Source organism: Cryptomeria japonica, chromosome 10 (assembly GCF_030272615.1).
Source record: "Cryptomeria japonica chromosome 10, Sugi_1.0, whole genome shotgun sequence".
NCBI lineage: Eukaryota > Viridiplantae > Streptophyta > Pinopsida > Cupressales > Cupressaceae > Cryptomeria > Cryptomeria japonica.
In genome coordinates, this window is record NC_081414.1 from 912,680,631 (window position 1) to 912,700,188 (window position 19,558).

The 19,558-nt window shown below is 40.5% G+C and overlaps 2 protein-coding genes across 2 annotated transcripts in view; one reads left to right on the top strand and one right to left on the bottom strand.

The window, feature by feature from the left end:
* LOC131050451 (uncharacterized) overlaps positions 1-19,286 on the bottom strand; it is a 183,963-nt gene extending 164,677 nt beyond the window's left edge. Inside the window, exons 1-2 of the mRNA XM_057984634.2 lie at positions 18,750-19,286; positions 17,079-17,174 (exon numbers count right to left, since the gene is read on the bottom strand). Coding sequence (XP_057840617.1) covers positions 17,079-17,174; positions 18,750-19,103 — 450 coding nt within the window. The 5' untranslated portion in view covers positions 19,104-19,286. The remainder of the gene's footprint in view (positions 1-17,078; positions 17,175-18,749) is intronic.
* Positions 618-7,762, top strand: LOC131050465 (uncharacterized). The gene is made up of 6 exons (XM_059213635.1): positions 618-1,553; positions 1,662-1,997; positions 2,131-2,203; positions 2,306-2,667; positions 7,103-7,188; positions 7,276-7,762. The coding sequence occupies exons 1-6, from the start codon at positions 1,008-1,010 to the stop codon at positions 7,760-7,762; spliced, it is 1,890 nt and encodes a 629-aa protein (XP_059069618.1). The 5' UTR covers positions 618-1,007.
* Positions 19,287-19,558: the final 272 nt, after the last annotated feature.

Genomic DNA, 19,558 nt, shown 5'->3' on the forward strand with positions numbered 1-19,558 from the left:
TTTTTTCATTTGAATCATTTCATTGTTTTGAAACTGAAAAAAATCTTGAAAAACAAGGGGATATGCTGCCAAATTTTTTTCTATTTTCTTTCCTAAGTTATTTCCTCTTTTTTTTTTCTTGTTTTTGAATGCTATTTTTCCCAAATGATTCATTGTCATTTTTTTTGTTGATTTTCCATAAAACCCTGCTGATTTTTTTTTTTCATGTTAAATCAGCAATGGCAAGTTCAACTCCAAGGGCAACCCCAAGGTCAGGAAGACAAAGAGATAAAGCTTGGAAATATGGGATTGCAGGAAGCAAAAAGGGGGAGGTCACTTGCACCGAATGCACAAGATGGATGACTGGTGGAATCAATAGATTAAAATACCACCTTGCACAAATACCTGGATATGGTGTGGAGGCATGCCCCAAATCAACTCCTGAAATTATTAGAGAGATGAAGGCCATTCTTGCTGAGAATGATATGCATAAGGAAGAAAGGCAAAAAACAAAGGAAGCCATAGCAGCTGCAATGAATCCCACATTGTCCACTTCGGGTCCCATTGGTCATAGTCGGGGTCGTCTGTCACTTTCATCTTTTGGTGACAATGAGGGTGAGGCTAGTGGCAATCCTGTTAGATCAGACCCTAATTTTTTTGTACCACGCAATGTTCCAGGTGCACAACCTTCACTTGAAGGTACAGGATGGAATAAAGAGAAGCATGAACAAGCACGGATAGCAGCTTCAAACTTTTGGTTTTACAATAATCTATCTTTCAATGCAGCAAACAATGTGTATTGGGAAAGTTTTGTTAATGCATGTACAGTGGCGGGTAAGGGGTTTAAGGCCCCAACAGGTCATGACTTCAGTGGGCCATTGCTAGAGAAAGCTGTGAAAAATACAGAAGGTGTGGTTGATGATCAAAAAAGGTATTGGAAGAGAAAAGGATGCAGCATTTTATCTGATGGATGGACAGATGGACGGAATAGGACTCTTCTCAACTTCTTGGTGGCTTCAAATGGTGCAATGGTATTCATAAAGTCTGTTGATGCCTCAAATGAAATAAAAAATGCAGAGACTTTGTGTAATCTGTTGGATGGTGTGGTTCGAGAAGTTGGAGTTGAGAATGTTGTCCAAATTATCACGGACAACGCAGCTGCATATGTATCTGCAGGTAGAATGCTTATGCAGAGGCATCCTTCTATTACATGGAGTCCTTGTGCTGCACATTGCTTGGACTTGGTGCTAGAGGACATTGGGAAGATTGGATGGGTGAAGAAGGTGGTTGAAGATGCAAAAAGTGTCACCAAATTCATCTACAACCATACTTGGGTGCTTGCTTTGATGAGAAAATACACAAATGGCAAGGACCTTGTGCGACCTGGAGTGACACGATTTGCTAGCCACTTCATCACTTTGCAGAGCATTCTTAGTGCCATTCCTCATCTTAAGCAGATGTTTGTGTCAGATGCTTGGTTGGGGTCTGCATACTCCAAAAGACCTGAAGCAGAGAAGATTGTGACCATTGTTTTTGATGATGGGTTCAATAAAAGTGGAGAGGAGTTGACTGCGGTAAGTAACAAACACAAAAGTAAAGTTTATACAATCTTGTCTATTTGCTGATTTTATTTTTTAGGGGTTGATTTTGTATTAATTTAAAATTTGTTTTAATTTTTTTAGGTGACAGAACCTTTGGTGAGGGTTCTTCGTATGGTGGATGGAGAGGGCATGCCAATGGGTTTCATTTATGAGGCCATGGATAGGGCCAAAGAGGCCATTTCACATTACTATCGTGGAAATGCAAGAAAATGTGAAATCTTTTGGCGCATCATTGATCGTAGGTGGACAAACCAACTCCACCAACCGATACATGCCTTCGCCTACTTTTTGAACCCGAAATTCTACTTCTCTGATTCATTTAGGGCTGATGAGGAGGTCATGGCAGGTGTTATTACATGCATTGATAAGATGACACCTGATCCTGAGTTGAGAGACAAGGTTCTTGATGAGTTGGAGGTGAGATTTGACATTTGCAATTGCTCTATCTTTATTTATGAATTCGGAAATGTTCATTATTGAATTTGAGTTTGACACTTTGACTATCTAGTATCTATTTCTGAATTTGGAAATGTTCATTCCATTGTTCAAGATCTACAAAAGTGCAGAGGGGAGACTCTTCTCATCACAACTAGCAATTGATAGGAGAGGAAAACAACAACCAGGTAAAACATTTAGTAACTTAGTTCAATAGTGCAAGAAAAAACCTACAAACTTGATTGTTACATTTTTTTCTCAATTCTAATATTTCTAAATGTTTTTTGTAGATTTATGGTGGGAGAATTATGGTGCCGGCACGCCTAATCTTCAAAAGATAGCTATCCGTGTTTTGTCTCAGCCATGCAGTGCTTCTGGGTGTGAACGAAATTGGAGTGTCTTTGAAAGCATTCACACAAAGAAGAGAAATAGATTGTCACAAAAGCGGCTCAATGATCTAGTATTTGTTCGGTACAACCTTCGCCTTCGAGTTAGACAGGTGGAGGGTGTTTCACATGAGGCCATTGACTTGGATGAAATTGATCCATATGGTGATTGGACCATGAATGAACAAAATGATGGTGATGATGTCCTCCTTACCGAAGAAGAAATTACAGAAATAGAGAGAGGAGCAGCACAAGATGCAGAAAGAGCAAGATTGGATGAAGATGAGGACGAAGATGAGGATGATGATGAGGACTATGACTTTGAAGAAGAATCATCTCACCATTTAGATACCACAACACCCACTGCTACTACTTCTAGCTCAAGGCCTGAAAAATTGAGCTATATTAGGAAAAATACAAAGAGGAAGATGTAGTCTTCTCTTTGGTTTGTTCATTCACATTGCTGTTTTTCACATTTGCAGTTGGACTTGGACATATCATTATATGTAATTTTGTGAACATTTATATACTTATGCTGCCATTATAGTATTATACATTTTAGAGTTGAAACTTGAAACTTGAATATGCTGCCATGAATGATGAAATTTCAAATATTGCGTGTTTGTACTTTGTAGATCATATGACATGTGTAATGTTTCAATTATGGCACTTATGTTCTCTAAATGCATTAATTTCTTTATGTTTTTTTGTAAAACTACGGTTTTTTTTTTTTGCCGAGTCTTTGCCGAGTCTTTCGCGAGTCTTTCACGAGTCCGAGTCCGAGTCCAAAATTTTGGTTTGCCGAGTCCGAGGCGAGTCCGAGATTTTCAACTATGGTTTGCATCATTCTTTCACTTCTTTGTTGTGGCATGGAACTTCATCATCAGATATAGCAATTTGGTGATGCTTCTGCTTTGAACAAACTCAACTGGAATGAACAGGAATTTAAAGGGGAAACGGTTTAGAAGGATCTAAATCTACTCCTAAGGGCAGTGATAACAATGAATAGTGCTCTGGTGGACAAATTCCAAATAAACCAAGCTCTGCTTCGCCAAGTTTAACTACAACTCCGCAAGAACTGGTGCAATCTTCTGAGGATGATGAAGGATTTTCATATTGAGAAAGTGCATTTGAATACCCAACACGGTGCAATCCAAACGACCGTCCACAACCGAACTTAGCACAAGTTTAGTGGCTCGGGCTAACTTTACACTGCAACTTACAATCAACAAGATGCAAAAAGTATGAACCATGGAAATTCATCAGACACCATTACATTCTCCATTGAAATCAAAGCACTTTACTATTTCTAATCTAAGTGAGGAAGGTGAAACCATGCAAGCTTTGAAAAAATAACTTAAGTGGACACCATCAGAGAACAATGCTTCATTGTTATTATCTCAAAACTTATCGCAACAATTTCATACAAGTCTCCCACCTCATTACAAATGAGGGGGGGTCACCCCTTTATATAGGCCTCAAGCTATGATTACATGCAAACCCTAATTAGGGTTTTCCCTAAAAGATTCTCCACTCAAGATGCAACAAGGTGGGAATCACCATTTAACACCCATTAAGCCCATATACAATTAATTCCAACCCATTACAATTGGTAACTAGAATGCATTAAATGCGCCACTCCTCACTAAATTTGCCCAAAATGCATTGAATATTCCTCTATGCAAAAATTGCCCCATCATGTCATAAATGCACCATCACCTCCACATGTGATGGCTACATGCAAAAGGAATCTGCCATAATGCCTCAAATGTGACGACTACAAGCAAAAGATGCTCCATTAATTCTTCATGCGTTCACTCGGCTGCCACTTGGAGAGAAACCCTTGGAGAGAGAAAACTTTATCTGGGAAGAATTTTCCTAAGATTTTGAATTTTCCTTGTCTTGGAGAAGATAATTCATCAATTCTGTACATTTCCTATTTTTTAGGAAAATTTCCAAATTAGGGTTCCACGGTCCAGGAGAGAGAAAATATCCTCACGACTCCAAGTCTACCATCATGTTCAAATTCGGATGATTCTTGATGCCCGAGAATGGATTTTTCAATTTTTTTCTTGGGGGGAAATTTCTTGTTCAATTCATCCTTGATTTCTTCCTTGCCTTAGAGATTGTTTTTTTCACCTTCAAATCATCCCGACATGGAATTCATGTTGTGAAGGAATTCTCCTTTGGAAAGAAATTTGTTCCTTACCCCTGAGGAAGGAAATTCTTCATGCCTTAGCCAATTTTCATGATTTCCAAGAACTATGTCCTGAAGGAAGAAATTTCAAACACTTGGTCAATTTTTCACCTTTCCTGGAATTTTGTCCTGAAGGAAGGAATTTCCGACACAGCCAAATTTTCACCTTTTCCAAGAATTCTGTCGTGAAGGAAGGAATTACCATCACTTAGTCAAGTTTTCCACTAACCTGGAATTTCTTCTTCTTGGGCGCAATTCTTCCGAGGAAGGAATTTTTTTGAATTTTGAACCTTTCTTCCCGAACCTTGATTTTTACGTTTTGCTTCCAACCTTGGGTACATTTTGGAACATAAGAAAAATTCTGGAAATTTGTTCTTTGAGGAAGGAATTTTTTGTGCTCTTTAAATTCATCACGTCCGCAGGGAGATTTTCCATCAATTTTCCACAATTCCTATTTTTTAGGAACTTTCCTAAAATTTAGGACCTGGGTCCAAGAGAGAGAGAATTCTCTCACGAGTCCAAATCTGCAAAAAAAATCGGATTCTAATAAGATTTGGTGTCTAAAAATGGAAATTTCAAAAAACATTCCGAGGGGATTTCTGTTTTTCCTTCCTCCTTGACCTTTGGATTTTCATGCCTTACACAAATTTTCAATTTTCCAGCTCAGGCGTGGAATTCACTCTTCATGGTGGAATTCATCATTTCCAAGCCTTGGAAGAATTTGATTCTTGGAATCCTACTTCTAGCATGGATGGGATTTTGACTCAAAGGAGGAATTCATCAAATTTCTTCACCTTCCCTGGCTCCCTCTATTTGGTGCCCTCCATTACTCATAGGCACAATTCTTCATTGAAGGAGGAATTTTGAACCTTTTCCATTCTTCCCTGACTCCCTCTATTTGGCACCCTCCTGAGGAGTAGGGCGGAATTTTGTGCTTGCCAAGGATTCAATGCATTTCAATGAATTCCAAGGTCACCTCATTCTGGCGCCCTATGACCTTCTTGGGCGGATTTTTTACCTTGTCATGGAATTCACAATAGTTTCCATTTTCCACGTTGACCTTACTTTGGCGCCATGCAGATGTCTTGGGCAGATTTTTGCTAGGAGGAAGGAATTTTGACCATGGAGGAATCTTCCTTTATAAGAATATATATATGAAATATAACATTTAAGTATAAGTGGCATTTCAATATGTCTTTTTCCTTTCTTATACTTAAATGTTATATTTCATATATATTGTCAAGATGTTTGAGAGTGGTTTCAGGTCCTTAGGAATCATAATGCAAATTTTGGATTTTGGAAGATCTTTCAAATTTTCAGACAGTCAAATTTCAGGCCATTTTCGGATCAGGATGACCTTGATGGATTGATGCGAATTTCTAGACTTGGATGATTTTGCATGCTTTCCTCTTCTAGAATAGGAGTTCCATACTTAACCATTTTTTTGAGCCAACTTGTCTGCCTTCTGACTCTTCCGGATTTAGAAATGATCTTCAGGAACATTCTATCTTCAGCGTCTTCAAGGATGTTCAGTTTTCAGTGTTTTCCTGTAAAGAACCTGCCAAAAATAGATTTTCCCAAATAGTAAGTGTTTCAAAATGTCAAGGTTTGGGCAAAATAGGTCAGAAAAGCACTTACTAAAAATAGAAACTTACTAAAAATAGAAATTACTAAAAATAGTAAGTTTGATTTTTTGGCAAAATTAGACCAATCCAAGAGGTAGTGAAACTTACTAAAAATAGTAAGTGCTCAGAATTCGCTCAAATTTTACTGGGAGGTTCCTTGAAGGGTCACAATTCCAGTTCTAAGTTCAGCTTTTCCAAAACCCTAAAAGAAACCCCTAAAATTTAGGACTGAAGGCGGAAACCCTAAAATTAACAAAACGAGTCCTACACTTCATCAAATTCACCCAAACGAAAAAGCAGACTTGACCAATTTAACCCCCAAACACTTGCAAAGCAGATAGATTGGAGAGACTTGTTGTGACCTAATCACACATCACCCCATCCCAAATAGGGACCCCCCTTTGCTTTTAGGCCCTTTTGGTCGTTTGGCTTTTGTTTTTGTGTGTGTTTGTGGCAATCTCTTCAATCTCTCCACGTTACGGGTGTTTGGGAGTCAGTTGGGGTTAATCTGCTTCTCTGTCAAGCAAATTCTGTGAGGTCTAGGGCCTGTTTTGTCCTTTTCTAGGGTTTTGCCTTCTATCCTAGATTTTAGGGGTTCCTATTAGGGTTTCGGAAAAACTAAGCATACGACTGGAGTCGGGACCCTTTAGGGGACCTCCCAGCAAAATTTGAGCCCAAATGAAGTAACTTTCTATTTCTAGAAAGTCCCTATTTTTTAGGGATTTTTTCGAGTCCCAGAATGTCACCATTTTGCCAAAAATCAAACTTACTATTTTTAGTAATTTCTATTTTTAGTAAATTTCTATTTTTAGTAAGTCATCCTACGCCCTGTCTTGGGCTCTAACTCTGACATTTTGGAAAGTTTCTATTTCGGGAAAGTCTATTTGTGGCAGGATCAGGCTAGCAAACAATGGAGAGTCAACATGCACAATCGCTTCTAAATCTGGAAAGTTGAAAGCAGACAGGCAAGGGTCTAAAATGGCTAAATTTGGAGAATCATCCCTAAAGTGGAAGGTCAAAATGTTCTAAGTCTGGAAGACATTCGCAAGCAGGAAATTTCGCCTCTCCATGGACATGGCCAAAATGCGCCCAGGTCAGGTCTGGGGCGCCAAAACCAAGGATGAATTCACAAGTACAATTTTCCGCCTCTACATGGACATGTGCAAAATACGCCCAAGTCAGGTCTGGGGCGCTGAAATCAAGAAGACACTCACAAGTACAATTTTCTGCCTCTCCATGGACATGTGCAAAATGCGCCCAGGTCAGGTTTGGGGCACTGAAATCAAGAAGACATTCACAAGTACAATTTTCCGCCTCTCCATGGACATGTGCAAAATGCACCCAGGTCTTGACTGGGGCGCTGAAATCCAGAAGACATTCACAAGTGGAATTTTCCACCTCTCCATGGACATGTGCAAAATGCGCCCAAGTCAGGTCTGGGGCGCTGAAACCAAGGATGAATTCACAAGTGCAATATTCCGCCTCTCCATGAACAGAGCCAAAATGCGCCCAGGTCTAGTCTGGGGCCTGAATCCATGAAGGTATTCACAAGTGGGAAATTCATGAATCCTTGGCATGGCAAAATTTCACCCAAGCAGAAAAATGGAAATTTTGCCTAAGGCACGGAATTCAAGAAGTCAAGGAGGAATGAAAAGCAGAAATTCCCCTCGGGCGAATTTTCAAATATGCTATTTTTAGACATCAGATCCCGGCCAAATATAGAAATTTTTATAGATTCCGAATCAGGACGAAATTCCCCGTCCAATGAACCTGACTCCTAAAATTTAGGAAGATCCCTAAAAATAGGGATATGGAGAAAAGCCGGGAAAGTTCCTTCGACAGCACGAGATGACAAGTCAGAGTGGAATTGAGCAAATCCCGAGAAAGATCCTGCAATCTCCCTCCAAAATTGGAAAGTATGAAATCAACGAGTTGGCAGGAGGAATCTTCCAAGTATGACGCATGACTGGGAGCATTTAAGGAAGGTTCTAAATTTGAACTCACGCGCATGGGAAACTGCCTTGCATGTCGGGTGATTAAGGAAAGTATGATGCGCCATAAATGCAATTACCAATTTGATACCTCTTGGGAATTCTATATAAGTTGAAAAAAAAACATTTCATTTTTCACGTGCAAGATTCAGGAAAGGAAGAGTAAAGAAGTGAAAAGTTTTTATACTTAGTCTCTATTTCATCATTTCGAAGTATTCCCAAGATGGCAGAACCTAGCAGGACAGCTACTATGTCCAGGCAGGCAATGATCAAAGCAGAAATGAAGGGTCTTCTTCCCCATTCTCGGTTGAATTCAAGATGGGAAGAGATCAGTGATACCAACTTCGGCACGTTCAACTGGGCTGCATTCAAGATAAGGATGTTCGGAACTGCAGGGCACAATCCATCTCCGATAGCTGTCAAAATTGTGAGAAGCGGAATAGCTGCAGCAGCTGGCTTTCCTCCCGCCATTCAATGCCCAGATCTAGTATTGGAATGTGCAGCGCATTACAACTTGGAGCGGAAGATGATCTCAACGCCAAACGGCAAGTTACTGGCAACTTTGACTCCAGAAGCAATTGGCGAAGCCTTCGGAATCCCTTCATATTACTCCATGACGTACAGGACCAGCAGCGGAGCTCAAGCAGTCTATGAAGCAGGCCCCGCCAAAGGTGCTGATTTGATCAACAAGCAATGGTTGCTGAAGCCTAGAGTACACGTTTCCAAGATGCCCAAAACTCTCACAATCTTCGAGTTCAAGCAGGAATATGTGGACATGATAAAGATGCTGAGCAGAGTAATGGGATGCTCACACTCGGTGAACTTCGAGCCTTGGATGTTCTATTACATTGGTGAGATCATGAATTCTAATACACTGATCGACTGGGCTAGATTGATCAGCCACTACTTGGACGAACAAATGAAGAACCTGCAGGAGAAAAGGTCTCAGTCCTTTTTCATGAGTTCCTACCTATTCTATATGTTGGCACGAAGGGGTGGATTCGATGGGCTGCCAGCAAGAGGAATCATGGGCTGCAGGCCAGCTCAGCTAAAGGTGCATGAATGTTATCCTCAGCTACATCTCCACAACGTGAATTCTTACAAATTGGCGAATGACACCTTCACCATGTACCTGACGCGACTTATGCAAAATAAGTTGCACATGAGGTTGTCTCCGCAAGCAAGTGCTTTGGTCCAGAAGTATGGCGCCGCATTCCTACAGTTCCCCAAGTTCACCTACATCAAGACGCAAGGTTTCTCCTTCCAGTCTTACAAATTGCCTAGATATCCGTCGGATAAGCTTATATTGCTCGAGCTCATGAGGCAATTGACTGCCTACGATCAGCTGCAGAAGAAGAAGAAGAAGCAATCTATTGAATTTCCAGTTGTCTTGGGGGATTTCATGGAGATATGCCCAGGATTGGAGGCCGCTGAAAGTGCAGCAATCGAACTGGCATTCTACCGCCTACCATTTTACACTTCCAAGGCCCAATATGATCCTTACAGCCAGATCAGGAAGGTTGCCGGTGTCAAATTCATACATAGGTTTCACTTGGAGGATTACTGGGTCGGTGGCGAGGATGACTTTGAGGTCCGGAGAAGAATGCACTCGAGACTGCCCCTCGACACCATCAGAATAAGTGAGATCCATCAGGTGCCAGACCAGGTGAAGGAAGACACAGATTTGATGCAACCCGAATTCGAGAGGATAAAGGATCAACCTATCCTGCTACCAGATTGGTCAAAGCCTGAGGTAGATGATTTGAACATTTTGGCTAGGCCAGTGCTAAAATTCACTAAGCACTGGATTGACAGGCAGACAAGAAAGTTGGTTGAAAACCATGTCCCTCTGACATACTAGCTGATGGGAAATCTGGATTCTCACAACGAGGCAACTGAAGACTCTTCACAGGGTCAGGCAGGAAGAGAGGCCTGGATAGACAAAGGAAAAAGTGCCCCAAAGAGGCCAAGGGTAACAAAGACAAAAGATACCCAACAGGAAGTCCCACGCGAGATTCAGCAGGAAGCCCAGCAGGAGGAGCCTCCACAAAAGAGAACAAGGACAGGAAGGGAACATTCACCAGTCAGCTCCGCAAGCATGCAAGAAGTAGAAATGTTCCCACATCCCGCAGGCCCACTTCCAGGGAACGTTCGAGCACCTGATATACTTAGCATCAATGCTTCACAGGGCCATCATCAGCCAAGAAGTCAGAGACAAGGAATTTCCCCGCATCTGGAAGAGGTTCGCCAGGATAATTTCATAGAGACTATCCTTGGCGAAATGGAAGAGGAATCTCAAGAACGAGAGCATGCAGAGGACTACAGCCATTCCATCCCCGCGCCAGATTGGTTGGTAGGCAGATTGGGAAATGAAGCAGGAGGGGAGCCCAATCCTGCTCAGGAATTAGAGGAATTATTGAAGAGGATGGATCAGCCACCGGAAAGAAAAACCCCCCGAAATTTTTCCAAGGTAGTCAGAGAAGAATCCGGAGCCCGGACCTTGCACATTGCTGAACCTGCGGTGGACAAGGATAGGAGTGAGATTAGGCAAGAAGATTACGTCAACAGGCAGGTGGATCTTGGCCATGCTTCCACCGGTCAAGTAATGGGAGATTTCGACGATTCTTCCTTTGCCATGAAGGAGAAATTGCTGAAGTCAAAAGAAAAATGTAAGCGGCTGAAGGAGGAAAACGGACTTCTATGCCAGTATGTCAGGAGTTTCAAGAAACCCCTCAGGGAAGCAGGTCCTTCATCCACTCCCCCTCCCTTCCTTCCCAAGGAAGTAATTGATGATGCAAAACTTACAAAGGCAATGGCACAGAATTCCCGAGAATGGGTAGAAGAGGTTTATGTTGAGGCAGGGAAATTTGTAGAAGATCTAGCTCAGCTCCATTCGAGATTCGTGGCCCTCCTAAGTAGGTTGGAAACGGCAGAAGGACTATGGGAAGATGTTGATGTCTACCAAGACTTAACCATTTCCCGACTCAGGGCTCTGATGAGGACCCCAAGGCAAACACTGGTAGACGGGAAAGTAATCCAGGAGAATGAAGCCTATGACTTTCCCCGATGGTTCTATGCCATCTGTTCAGGGAAGAACACCCTTGACAAATTCAGCATTGATTCTGTCACCTTGAAGGAATCTATCAGAGGGATACAGGAAGAAATCCTCAGTGCCATGGAAGCTTTATTTTCAAGGAAACTCGGGGATGGGGGAATAACAGTGAATTCCTTGAAATTCCAGTTGCATGATTTCTTCTTTGTTGGTTCATTTCCTAAGGAACATTTTGCAAATGTTTCTTCATTTTCCGGTATGATGAAGAAAACACAGGAAGCCATGGCGGATTGGGAAAGTTTCTTTTCCAGAAGTGAAGAGGAGATTGCCTTGATGGAATTCAACATCGAGAATGTGACAAGTGTCTCCATCGAAGAATTGGAGGCCGTCGTCAATAGGTTCATTGCATACGCCATTAATGAGCGAGATAATGGTCGTTCATTTTTGGACGAAAATCTTTTGACTGAACAATAATGGCGTATTTATGGCTGAAGGAAACATTGACTAGGCGCGGTGGCCGGTCAACGCATGCCACCCCAGGATGAGGGAATCTTCTTGCATGTCGTCCCCTCGTAATGGTTTTATGACGAATTCTTTTTGCACGTCGTCGTCGCTTGGAGAGTGATGGGAATTTATGATGACGTTAGTTATATTCCGGGCATGATCATCATCATGGGCGCTATTTCAGGCCCTTTTTTAAATTTATTGTAAGTGGGCATAATGGGTTATTTAATGCAGATTCCCACCTTGTTGCATCCTGAGTGGGGAATCTTTAGGGCAAACCCTAATTAGGGTTTTGCATGTAATCTGGGCTTTGAGGCCTATATAAGGAGGTGACCCCCTCATTTGTAAGGGAGAGAGACTATCGTCAGAGATTGTTGCTAGGAGTTTTTGAAGCAAACACTTAATACATTGTTCAATTGTTGGTGTGTTCTTGTGTTGTTTTGGAACTCGCATGGTCTCGTTCTCTTCATAGATTAGATTTGTTTTCATGCTATTAGATGAACTAGATTTGATAGGATCGCTTGTTGCCAAGTTCTTGCTCATACTTTTGGTGTGCAGCTGATTGTTGCATACCGTGCAAAGTTAGTCTGAGCCTCGTTATATGTGTATGTTCAACTTCGATTGTTAGAAGAGATTGTTCTATTCGATGGTTTCTTTTGACGATTTGAAAATCTTTAGCACTCCCCTTGAAGATTGCACCGCCTTCATGTAAGTTGTGCTTTGCTGGCGAAGCGAAGCGCAGTTGGATTTTGCACAAGTTATCCCGTCTCCTTGTTCCTAGGGTTAGATTACCTTTAGTTTAGTTTCCCTCTGCCCTATTCCTATTTACTTTCTGCATATTTCGAAATCTAAAATCTAAAACTTAGAGCTTTATTGCAAATCATCCCCGTCAATAAATTCTTGAGCTTGCACAAATTTCTTTGACATACGTAAGGCCCCCTTGGATTACCAGCAATCATATCAGCCAACTGAGTCACATCTATAGCATAAAGGAACCTTGGAGTCGATTGTCTGATTCTCCAAATATATCAGCATGCAATCGTACTTTGATCAAGAGAGAGTGAAGTGACCGTTGGGCAACTTTAATCTGTGTTGGACGCCGTCATAAAAAACACGTCAACAAGACTGTCGCGAAAAGACCCCCAAAAACCAAAACAAAAGACCGAGTGGGCCTAAAAATTAAGGGGTCCCCATTTGCAATTGGGTGATGTGTGAAAACGTCACAACAGGTCCTTGATTGTTTGCTAGATGAATGAGCCAATGCATTTCAGTTTGATCCATTAGTTGAGACTAAAGAGACTGGGCTTGGTACCTATTGTATTCATGAGAGGATACTCCTATTCCTAACCTCATCAAGATACAAGAAGATTCAAAGGGGTTATGGAGTATTTTTTTTGATAGTTCAAGAAACAGAAATAGTGTAGGTGTTGGTGTGATGCTTGTTTCTCTTGAGCAGGAGAAATATTTCTTCTCTTTTAGGCTTCATTTTGGTTTCACCAACAATGTGGTTGAGTATGAAGCTTTGATCCAAGGCCTCCAACTTGCGCAAAAAAGGAAGATCAAATCTTTGCAAGTATTTGTGGATAGTGAGCTGGTTGTTAATCATATCAAAGCTCAAAGCATAACGAAGAACAACCTACTCAAATCATACAAACACCAGGGTTTGGGATTAGATTGAAGGATTCGAGGCCTTCAACATCCCAACCGTTCCTAGGAGTCAGAACAAGCATGCTGATAGGCTTGCAGCGATTGGTGTTCAGTTTGACATACTAGCGCATGTTGCAAGCAAGAAGGAACAACACATTAGGCTTGTTGTGAGGCTAGCTGTCACAGACAATCAAGCAAATTGGCAAGTATTCGAAAGTGATTAGCAGATTATCAATTTCTTGCAAAATGAAGCAGAATTTTTTGCTAAGAATCAGTCTATGCTACAAGACTAGTATGGAGATCAGATCATGCAGCTCAACTCAACAAGTTGCCTAAAGGTCTAGTTACCTTGGAAGGCATTTTCAACTCGGATGGTCAACTGAAGAAGAAGATGAACCTAGCTACAAACAAGGCTAATTACAAACCAATTGTTGTTGCCGAGGGTAGGTCTCTAAACTTGGACAAGGTATGTTCCTCAACCAAACAGGTAGCCTTTGTTCAACTTTGTCAAAGATATGATGGCAGTTGTTTGGACCTATGAAGATTTAAAGGGTTTTGACCCTAGCTTAGCCTAGCATACTATAGAGCTAAACCCGGATGCAAAACCAGTTAGACAAAAGCAAAGGCCAATAAACCCCAAAAATAAGCCACTAATGAGAAAGGAGTTAACCAAGCTCATAGAAGCAAATATCATCTTCCCTATCAAACACTCCTCTTGGGTGGCTAACCTTGTCCCTGTAAGGAAAAAGAATGGGGAAATTAGACTATGTGTAGACTTTAGGGACCTCAACAGAGCCTCCCTTAAGGATCATTATACCCTTCCCTCCATGGAGCAAATTTTACAAAAGATCAATGGCTCAGAAAGATTTTCATTCTTGGATGGATATTTAAGCTACAACCAGATTTTAGTCCAAGAATCGGACCAATACAAGACTACATTTACTACTAAGTGGGGTACCTATGCTTATTGTAAGATGCCTTTTGGGCTCACCAATGTAGGTGCCACATTTCAAAGAGCAATGGACATGGCTTTCAAGATTGTATTAGCGAAGTTTGTGCTTATATACCTTGATGATATAACTGTTTATTCGAAGCATGCAGCTGATCATTTTGGTCATCTCGAGCAAGTGTTCATGAAGTGCAGGGAATATGGTGTGTCCTTGAACCCAAGCAAATGTGTATTTGCTACTAATCAAGAAAGATTGTTAGGAAACATTGTATCTAAGGATGGCTTAGCCATTGATCCAAAGCGAGTGGAGGCTATTCTTTCTCTCCCACTCCACAGTCACAAGAAAGGATTGCAGAGTTTCCTTGGTAGAATCAACTTTGTGAGGAGGTTCATTCCTAACCTTGCCACCATGGTAAAACCCCTCACCTCCATGTTGAAGAAAAATTTGGTTTTCAGTTGAACCAAGGAGGGGAGGGCCGGTTTTGAAGAGATTAAACAAGCAATGGCACAAGCCCCTACCCTTATCAATCCTAACTATGAAAGGGATTTTATCCTCTATACCTTCAGAGGAGAAACCAGCATCTTAGCTGTCCTAACACAGCCGAACAATGATAATTTGGAGCAACCTATTGCCTTCTTCAGTGAGTGATTAAAAGAATATGAGCTTAGATATAGCTATGTGGAGAAGAAGGTCCTCACTGTTGTAAGAGCATTGAAAAACGTACTCAGGAACAACATTCAACTTCAATTCTGCTCAACTCAGGGTCAACATACTGACATCTTCACCAAGCCTCTTGCACGTGTGAAGTTTAACACTTTTCAAGGTTCTCTTATTAGTAATTTAAAACAATGACGTAATAAGGGGCGAATGATGGCATATTTCATAATTGTCTACCATGTATGAGCTATTGTTATAGTTTGTTATTGGTTGATAGTATTTTTAGGATATTTGTTCCAGTATGTTTGGATGTTGTATCATGTGAGTTGTATTTGTTACACAGGTTTACCATTCTTCTATGTATAAATATTTAGCCTTGTTGCAATATAATCTAGCAGTTCTTATTACTCTACTATTCTATAGCAAAATGAATGAATTAAATCACTCAGAAAACATGCCCTAGAACAAAAGGACTATCTTGTTTTCCTAGCCCATGATTTCAATTTTCAATTGTCTTCACAACCAGATAAAAGCCATCAAACAATTTTTTACTACTGAAAAAATCAGAAAAGACTCAAGGAGATGATGTATCATAATGCCCAAGCAACAAAGCATCAATCTTTCTTAGTTGCACCTTCCGTGGAGTGTGCCACTAGAGGGCATAGTGATAGAACTGAATATTTCATGTATATGCCTCCTCAAATGAACACTGAAGTTCTTAGGGACATGCAACCAAAGGAGTTCACTCCAATTGTACCCAATACTGCTCAAAAGTTGAAACAATCTGAACCTATACCATAGCCCTTACGGAGGGACTAAGGCATGACAAAGGCAGTTATCTAGAGTTTCACCTGCTGCTTTTATAGACACTTCTTTTTGTGCATCAGTTAAAGTTTAATAGCTTTATGATGATATTTCTGTATACCTCATAGCATTCTTATATATATTTGTATTTGGCATTCACTCACAAGCTTTGCTGTTCAAACTTTAAAAACTCTATATTTTTTTTTTCCTTTGTAAGTTCCAGTGGTCCACAGAAACGCGTTTCCCCCCTAGGCCCAAGTCCCCCCATCCCGGAAACCCGTCCCCAAAACATTTTCCCTTTGTCCCCCCGTCCCCGAAGCCTGTCCCCCCATCTCCCCATCCCCAATGGCCGTGGAACAATGTTTATAACCCTATGGTACTGACTGTATGCTTTTAAGCAATGTTCAAGCATCACCTTTTGGTTCTTGGCTAGCCTTTTGCTATTAAATAAACAATAGGAAGTTCTATTACATTTCAATACAGATACCAAATTTCTCTTTTATCAAAAAAAAAGAAAGGTAGACTGCTTTGACTGCTTGCCACCTTCCTCAAGTTCAGTACCAAATGCCTTGTCTTCCATTCATGAATTGCTCCAATCTGCTTTGTTTCTCGTTTGAGGAAGGACTCAATGCAGGTACATACCCCGTTTCACTAGAATCAAACCTGAATGACTTCTCAGTTTGGAAATAAAATTCCAAAATCATGACATTATTAGGTGTTTAATTTAAAATTATTGCCCCTACCTTCATAATGTAAGCCCTGACATAGCATATAATAATTTGATCCTTCGAGACTGAAATTGTTTTTAGCAATAAAATTCTCAAATGAACTTTGTGTATTTTAGATCCCTTTCCGAAGTTGCATAATTAATTCACAGCAAAATTCAACTCCTAAGCCCTCATTTCTGGTATAATACCTCCTTTTCACAACAGTGAAGACAGAAGCACCAAAGGGAATGAAGTACAAATAATCTAAATGCAAAATGGACATAAATCAGGATGTTAATCCCAATAATACAAACATCCTTTGAAAAGTAATGTTCCTCTGTTTCCTAATATTGACTAGCATAATCTTGCTCTGTACAACCGGAAATTTAAAATCAAGTTCAAATGAAGAAGCTAAAAATTACGACAAAGATTTTTAATAAGTACAAAACTAGATTATTAATATTAGAACATAACTATTTATTTCTAAAATTTTCAAAAATAGATGAGCAGAACACCTCTGAACCAGTCCATGTGATAACTCACCTCTTCCTCATAAGATTTCATTCCTTTGTCTGAAACATAGGCATAGAACTTCTCATACCAAGCCGGTCTGGGAGGATGAACCTCATTCAAAACTTCCTGCAAACCTAGTTCAGTGTTAGCAAAAACACAAACTTCATATGGCATATACATCTATTAGCTGAGAAAGAGAATTTGAGCTGCTAACATGATACAACTTGTCAAACATTGAAGGAACTTCATATGGCATATACATCTATTAGCTGAGAGAGAATTTGAGCTGCTAACATGATACAACTTAGTCAAACATTGAAGGAACTAGTCATAATTCTGTATACAAAACAAATGATTTTGAGGCTGTGCTCATCAGAGAAACCAGGGACTACTTTTATTGATGAATAGATCAGATTCAAATTTTCCCATTGCTTTAGTGCTCACCTGACCAAAGGGTTGACGATTATGCTTAGGAAACCATTTTACATAGATTTACTAATTTTTTTCTTGCAATTGACCAGAAGAACAAGAAGGATTAACGTAGTTACTAGGTAATATTTCTCACTTGGGAGTTACTACATCAATTCCTCCAGAGTTTATCAGCTACCATACATACCTCCATCATGACATAGGGGAAGAAAATGAACATTGGCTGGCATTACTTGCCTTGGCTTACCTAATGAACTAAATGGTACCATGGGTTGATCTACATGAAACTGCTGTTTTGCCATTACAGGAACTCAAGCTACAAACACCATTTCAGAGTTATGAAATGCTTCAGAACCTAATAAAGGATGAAAAGACTTTCCATGGTAACCACATTGAGATTTAAAATACTAAATTTTCAAGATATACCTCTTCACTATAAGGTTGGTGAAGCTCAGGGAGCAACGGCTAACCAATGCTTTTTAAGATACGCAAGTTGAAAGCTTGGCTGTTGAGAAATTAACTATCATAAATGCTTCAGCAAGGGCACCAGTGGCTGGATGTCAGGCAATTCTAGTGACCAAGGAATTCCGCTCAATTGTAGCGGAATCCTCCAGCCCAGTAAAAAGGAAAATCCCAAGAGCCTTGCCTCTACATACCAAGCAAGAGGATTGGACCTATCTGATTAGGCATTGCCTATAGCAGCAACAAGAATGGCTATAGCAGTAGTAGAATGGTAGCAAGCTGCACAATTCGATTTGAAAACCCGAACAGGAGAACAGAAATAGCAGCAGAACATATCTTTACAATACAGGTCCAGTTGCCAAGGCTTTATGCTGAAATGGCAATGAGGAACATATTGAGCTTCACCCAAGTTCATGTTCGTTATAAGGCAGAACATAACCCTCGACCCAGGTTCAAGTCCTTTTAAGGAAGCCCATAACCCTAGTGAGCATGTGACAACATTGTAGTGTAACAACATGGGGCACATTTGAGCATGACCCGTCTATAAAAAATTGAAAATTAGGCCTCAAAAACATATTACAGCCAGTAATACAACATATAGAACAAAAAAACAAAGTACCATTTCAGTTTATTACAGCCAGTAATACAACATAAAGAGCAGATTGTTTTACGTCTTAGTGGCATTTACGTTTGACAATTCCGGCAGAACTCAATTACTATTTGTTTGTTTGTATAAACAACGACGATCCATCTTAAACCATTACATCTAAAAACATTGGTACACGCCAAAAGTATAAAGCATTGAATTACCAAGGCATTGGAAATTAGGTCTGAGTTGTCTGACGATGATGAATTGGCCTTAGCATAAAGAGTGAAGGGTGGAATCGATCCAAGAGCACCTATTAATTGCCTTCGGTTGCAAAAACCACACCCACAAACGGTAGATGATTGAATTGCAACATTTTTTTTGTATTTATCATCCTCTGCTGTGGTCAGATCACTCTGGTTAAGCACTTGTGTGAGCTTGAGCTCTTTCTTTCTCTGAAGCCTGCCCTTTGAGAATACAGAAGATGGAGGCCTCGTCCTCGTTATCTGACAGCGTTGATGAAAGTTTGTATAACCATGGAGGGCTCGAGAGCGTAGGCCTAAAATCTGAAGAGCCATGGTCTATAGGAATCTTAGTCGAGAAGTCATTTTGACGTTGTTTATAAGCTCAGTCCAGCGTGGATTATCGAGATGGAATTTACCGGTCGGGAAAACTTTCAACGGTCGGGTGATAGTTTTTTTGAAAAGGTTTTCATAAAATTGAATTTCAGAGGCTCTGGTTATACTTTTTTCTATCAACGGTTCCCAAAAAAAAACAGACAGTCCAATTCCATTATAAAAAAGGTCACGTTTTTTCTGCTTCTGAGTAGAGTGTGATCTTAATTGCGGATGTGTTAGTGACCATTTCACACATCGTCCCATTAGAATGGGGACCCCCTCTTTTTCGCTTTTGTTTTGCATGTTCTTCTTTCTGCTTTTAGGGTTTTGAGTGAGTGAGTTGTCTGTCTGGGCTAGGGCTAAACCTTAGGTGTTTCTTCTGGGTGTTATTCAAGCTGAGTCCAGTTAAATTTTGA

Bases quoted from the DNA above. Each gene is read 5' to 3' on its own strand.
- LOC131050465 (XM_059213635.1), top strand. From the start codon at position 1,008: ATGGTATTCATAAAGTCTGTTGATGCCTCAAATGAAATAAAAAATGCA. The intron at 1,998-2,130 runs GTGAGATTTGAC...CCATTGTTCAAG, and splicing joins AGGTTCTTGATGAGTTGGAG to ATCTACAAAAGTGCAGAGGG. The intron at 7,189-7,275 runs GCAAGGGTCTAA...ATTCGCAAGCAG, and splicing joins GGAAAGTTGAAAGCAGACAG to GAAATTTCGCCTCTCCATGG.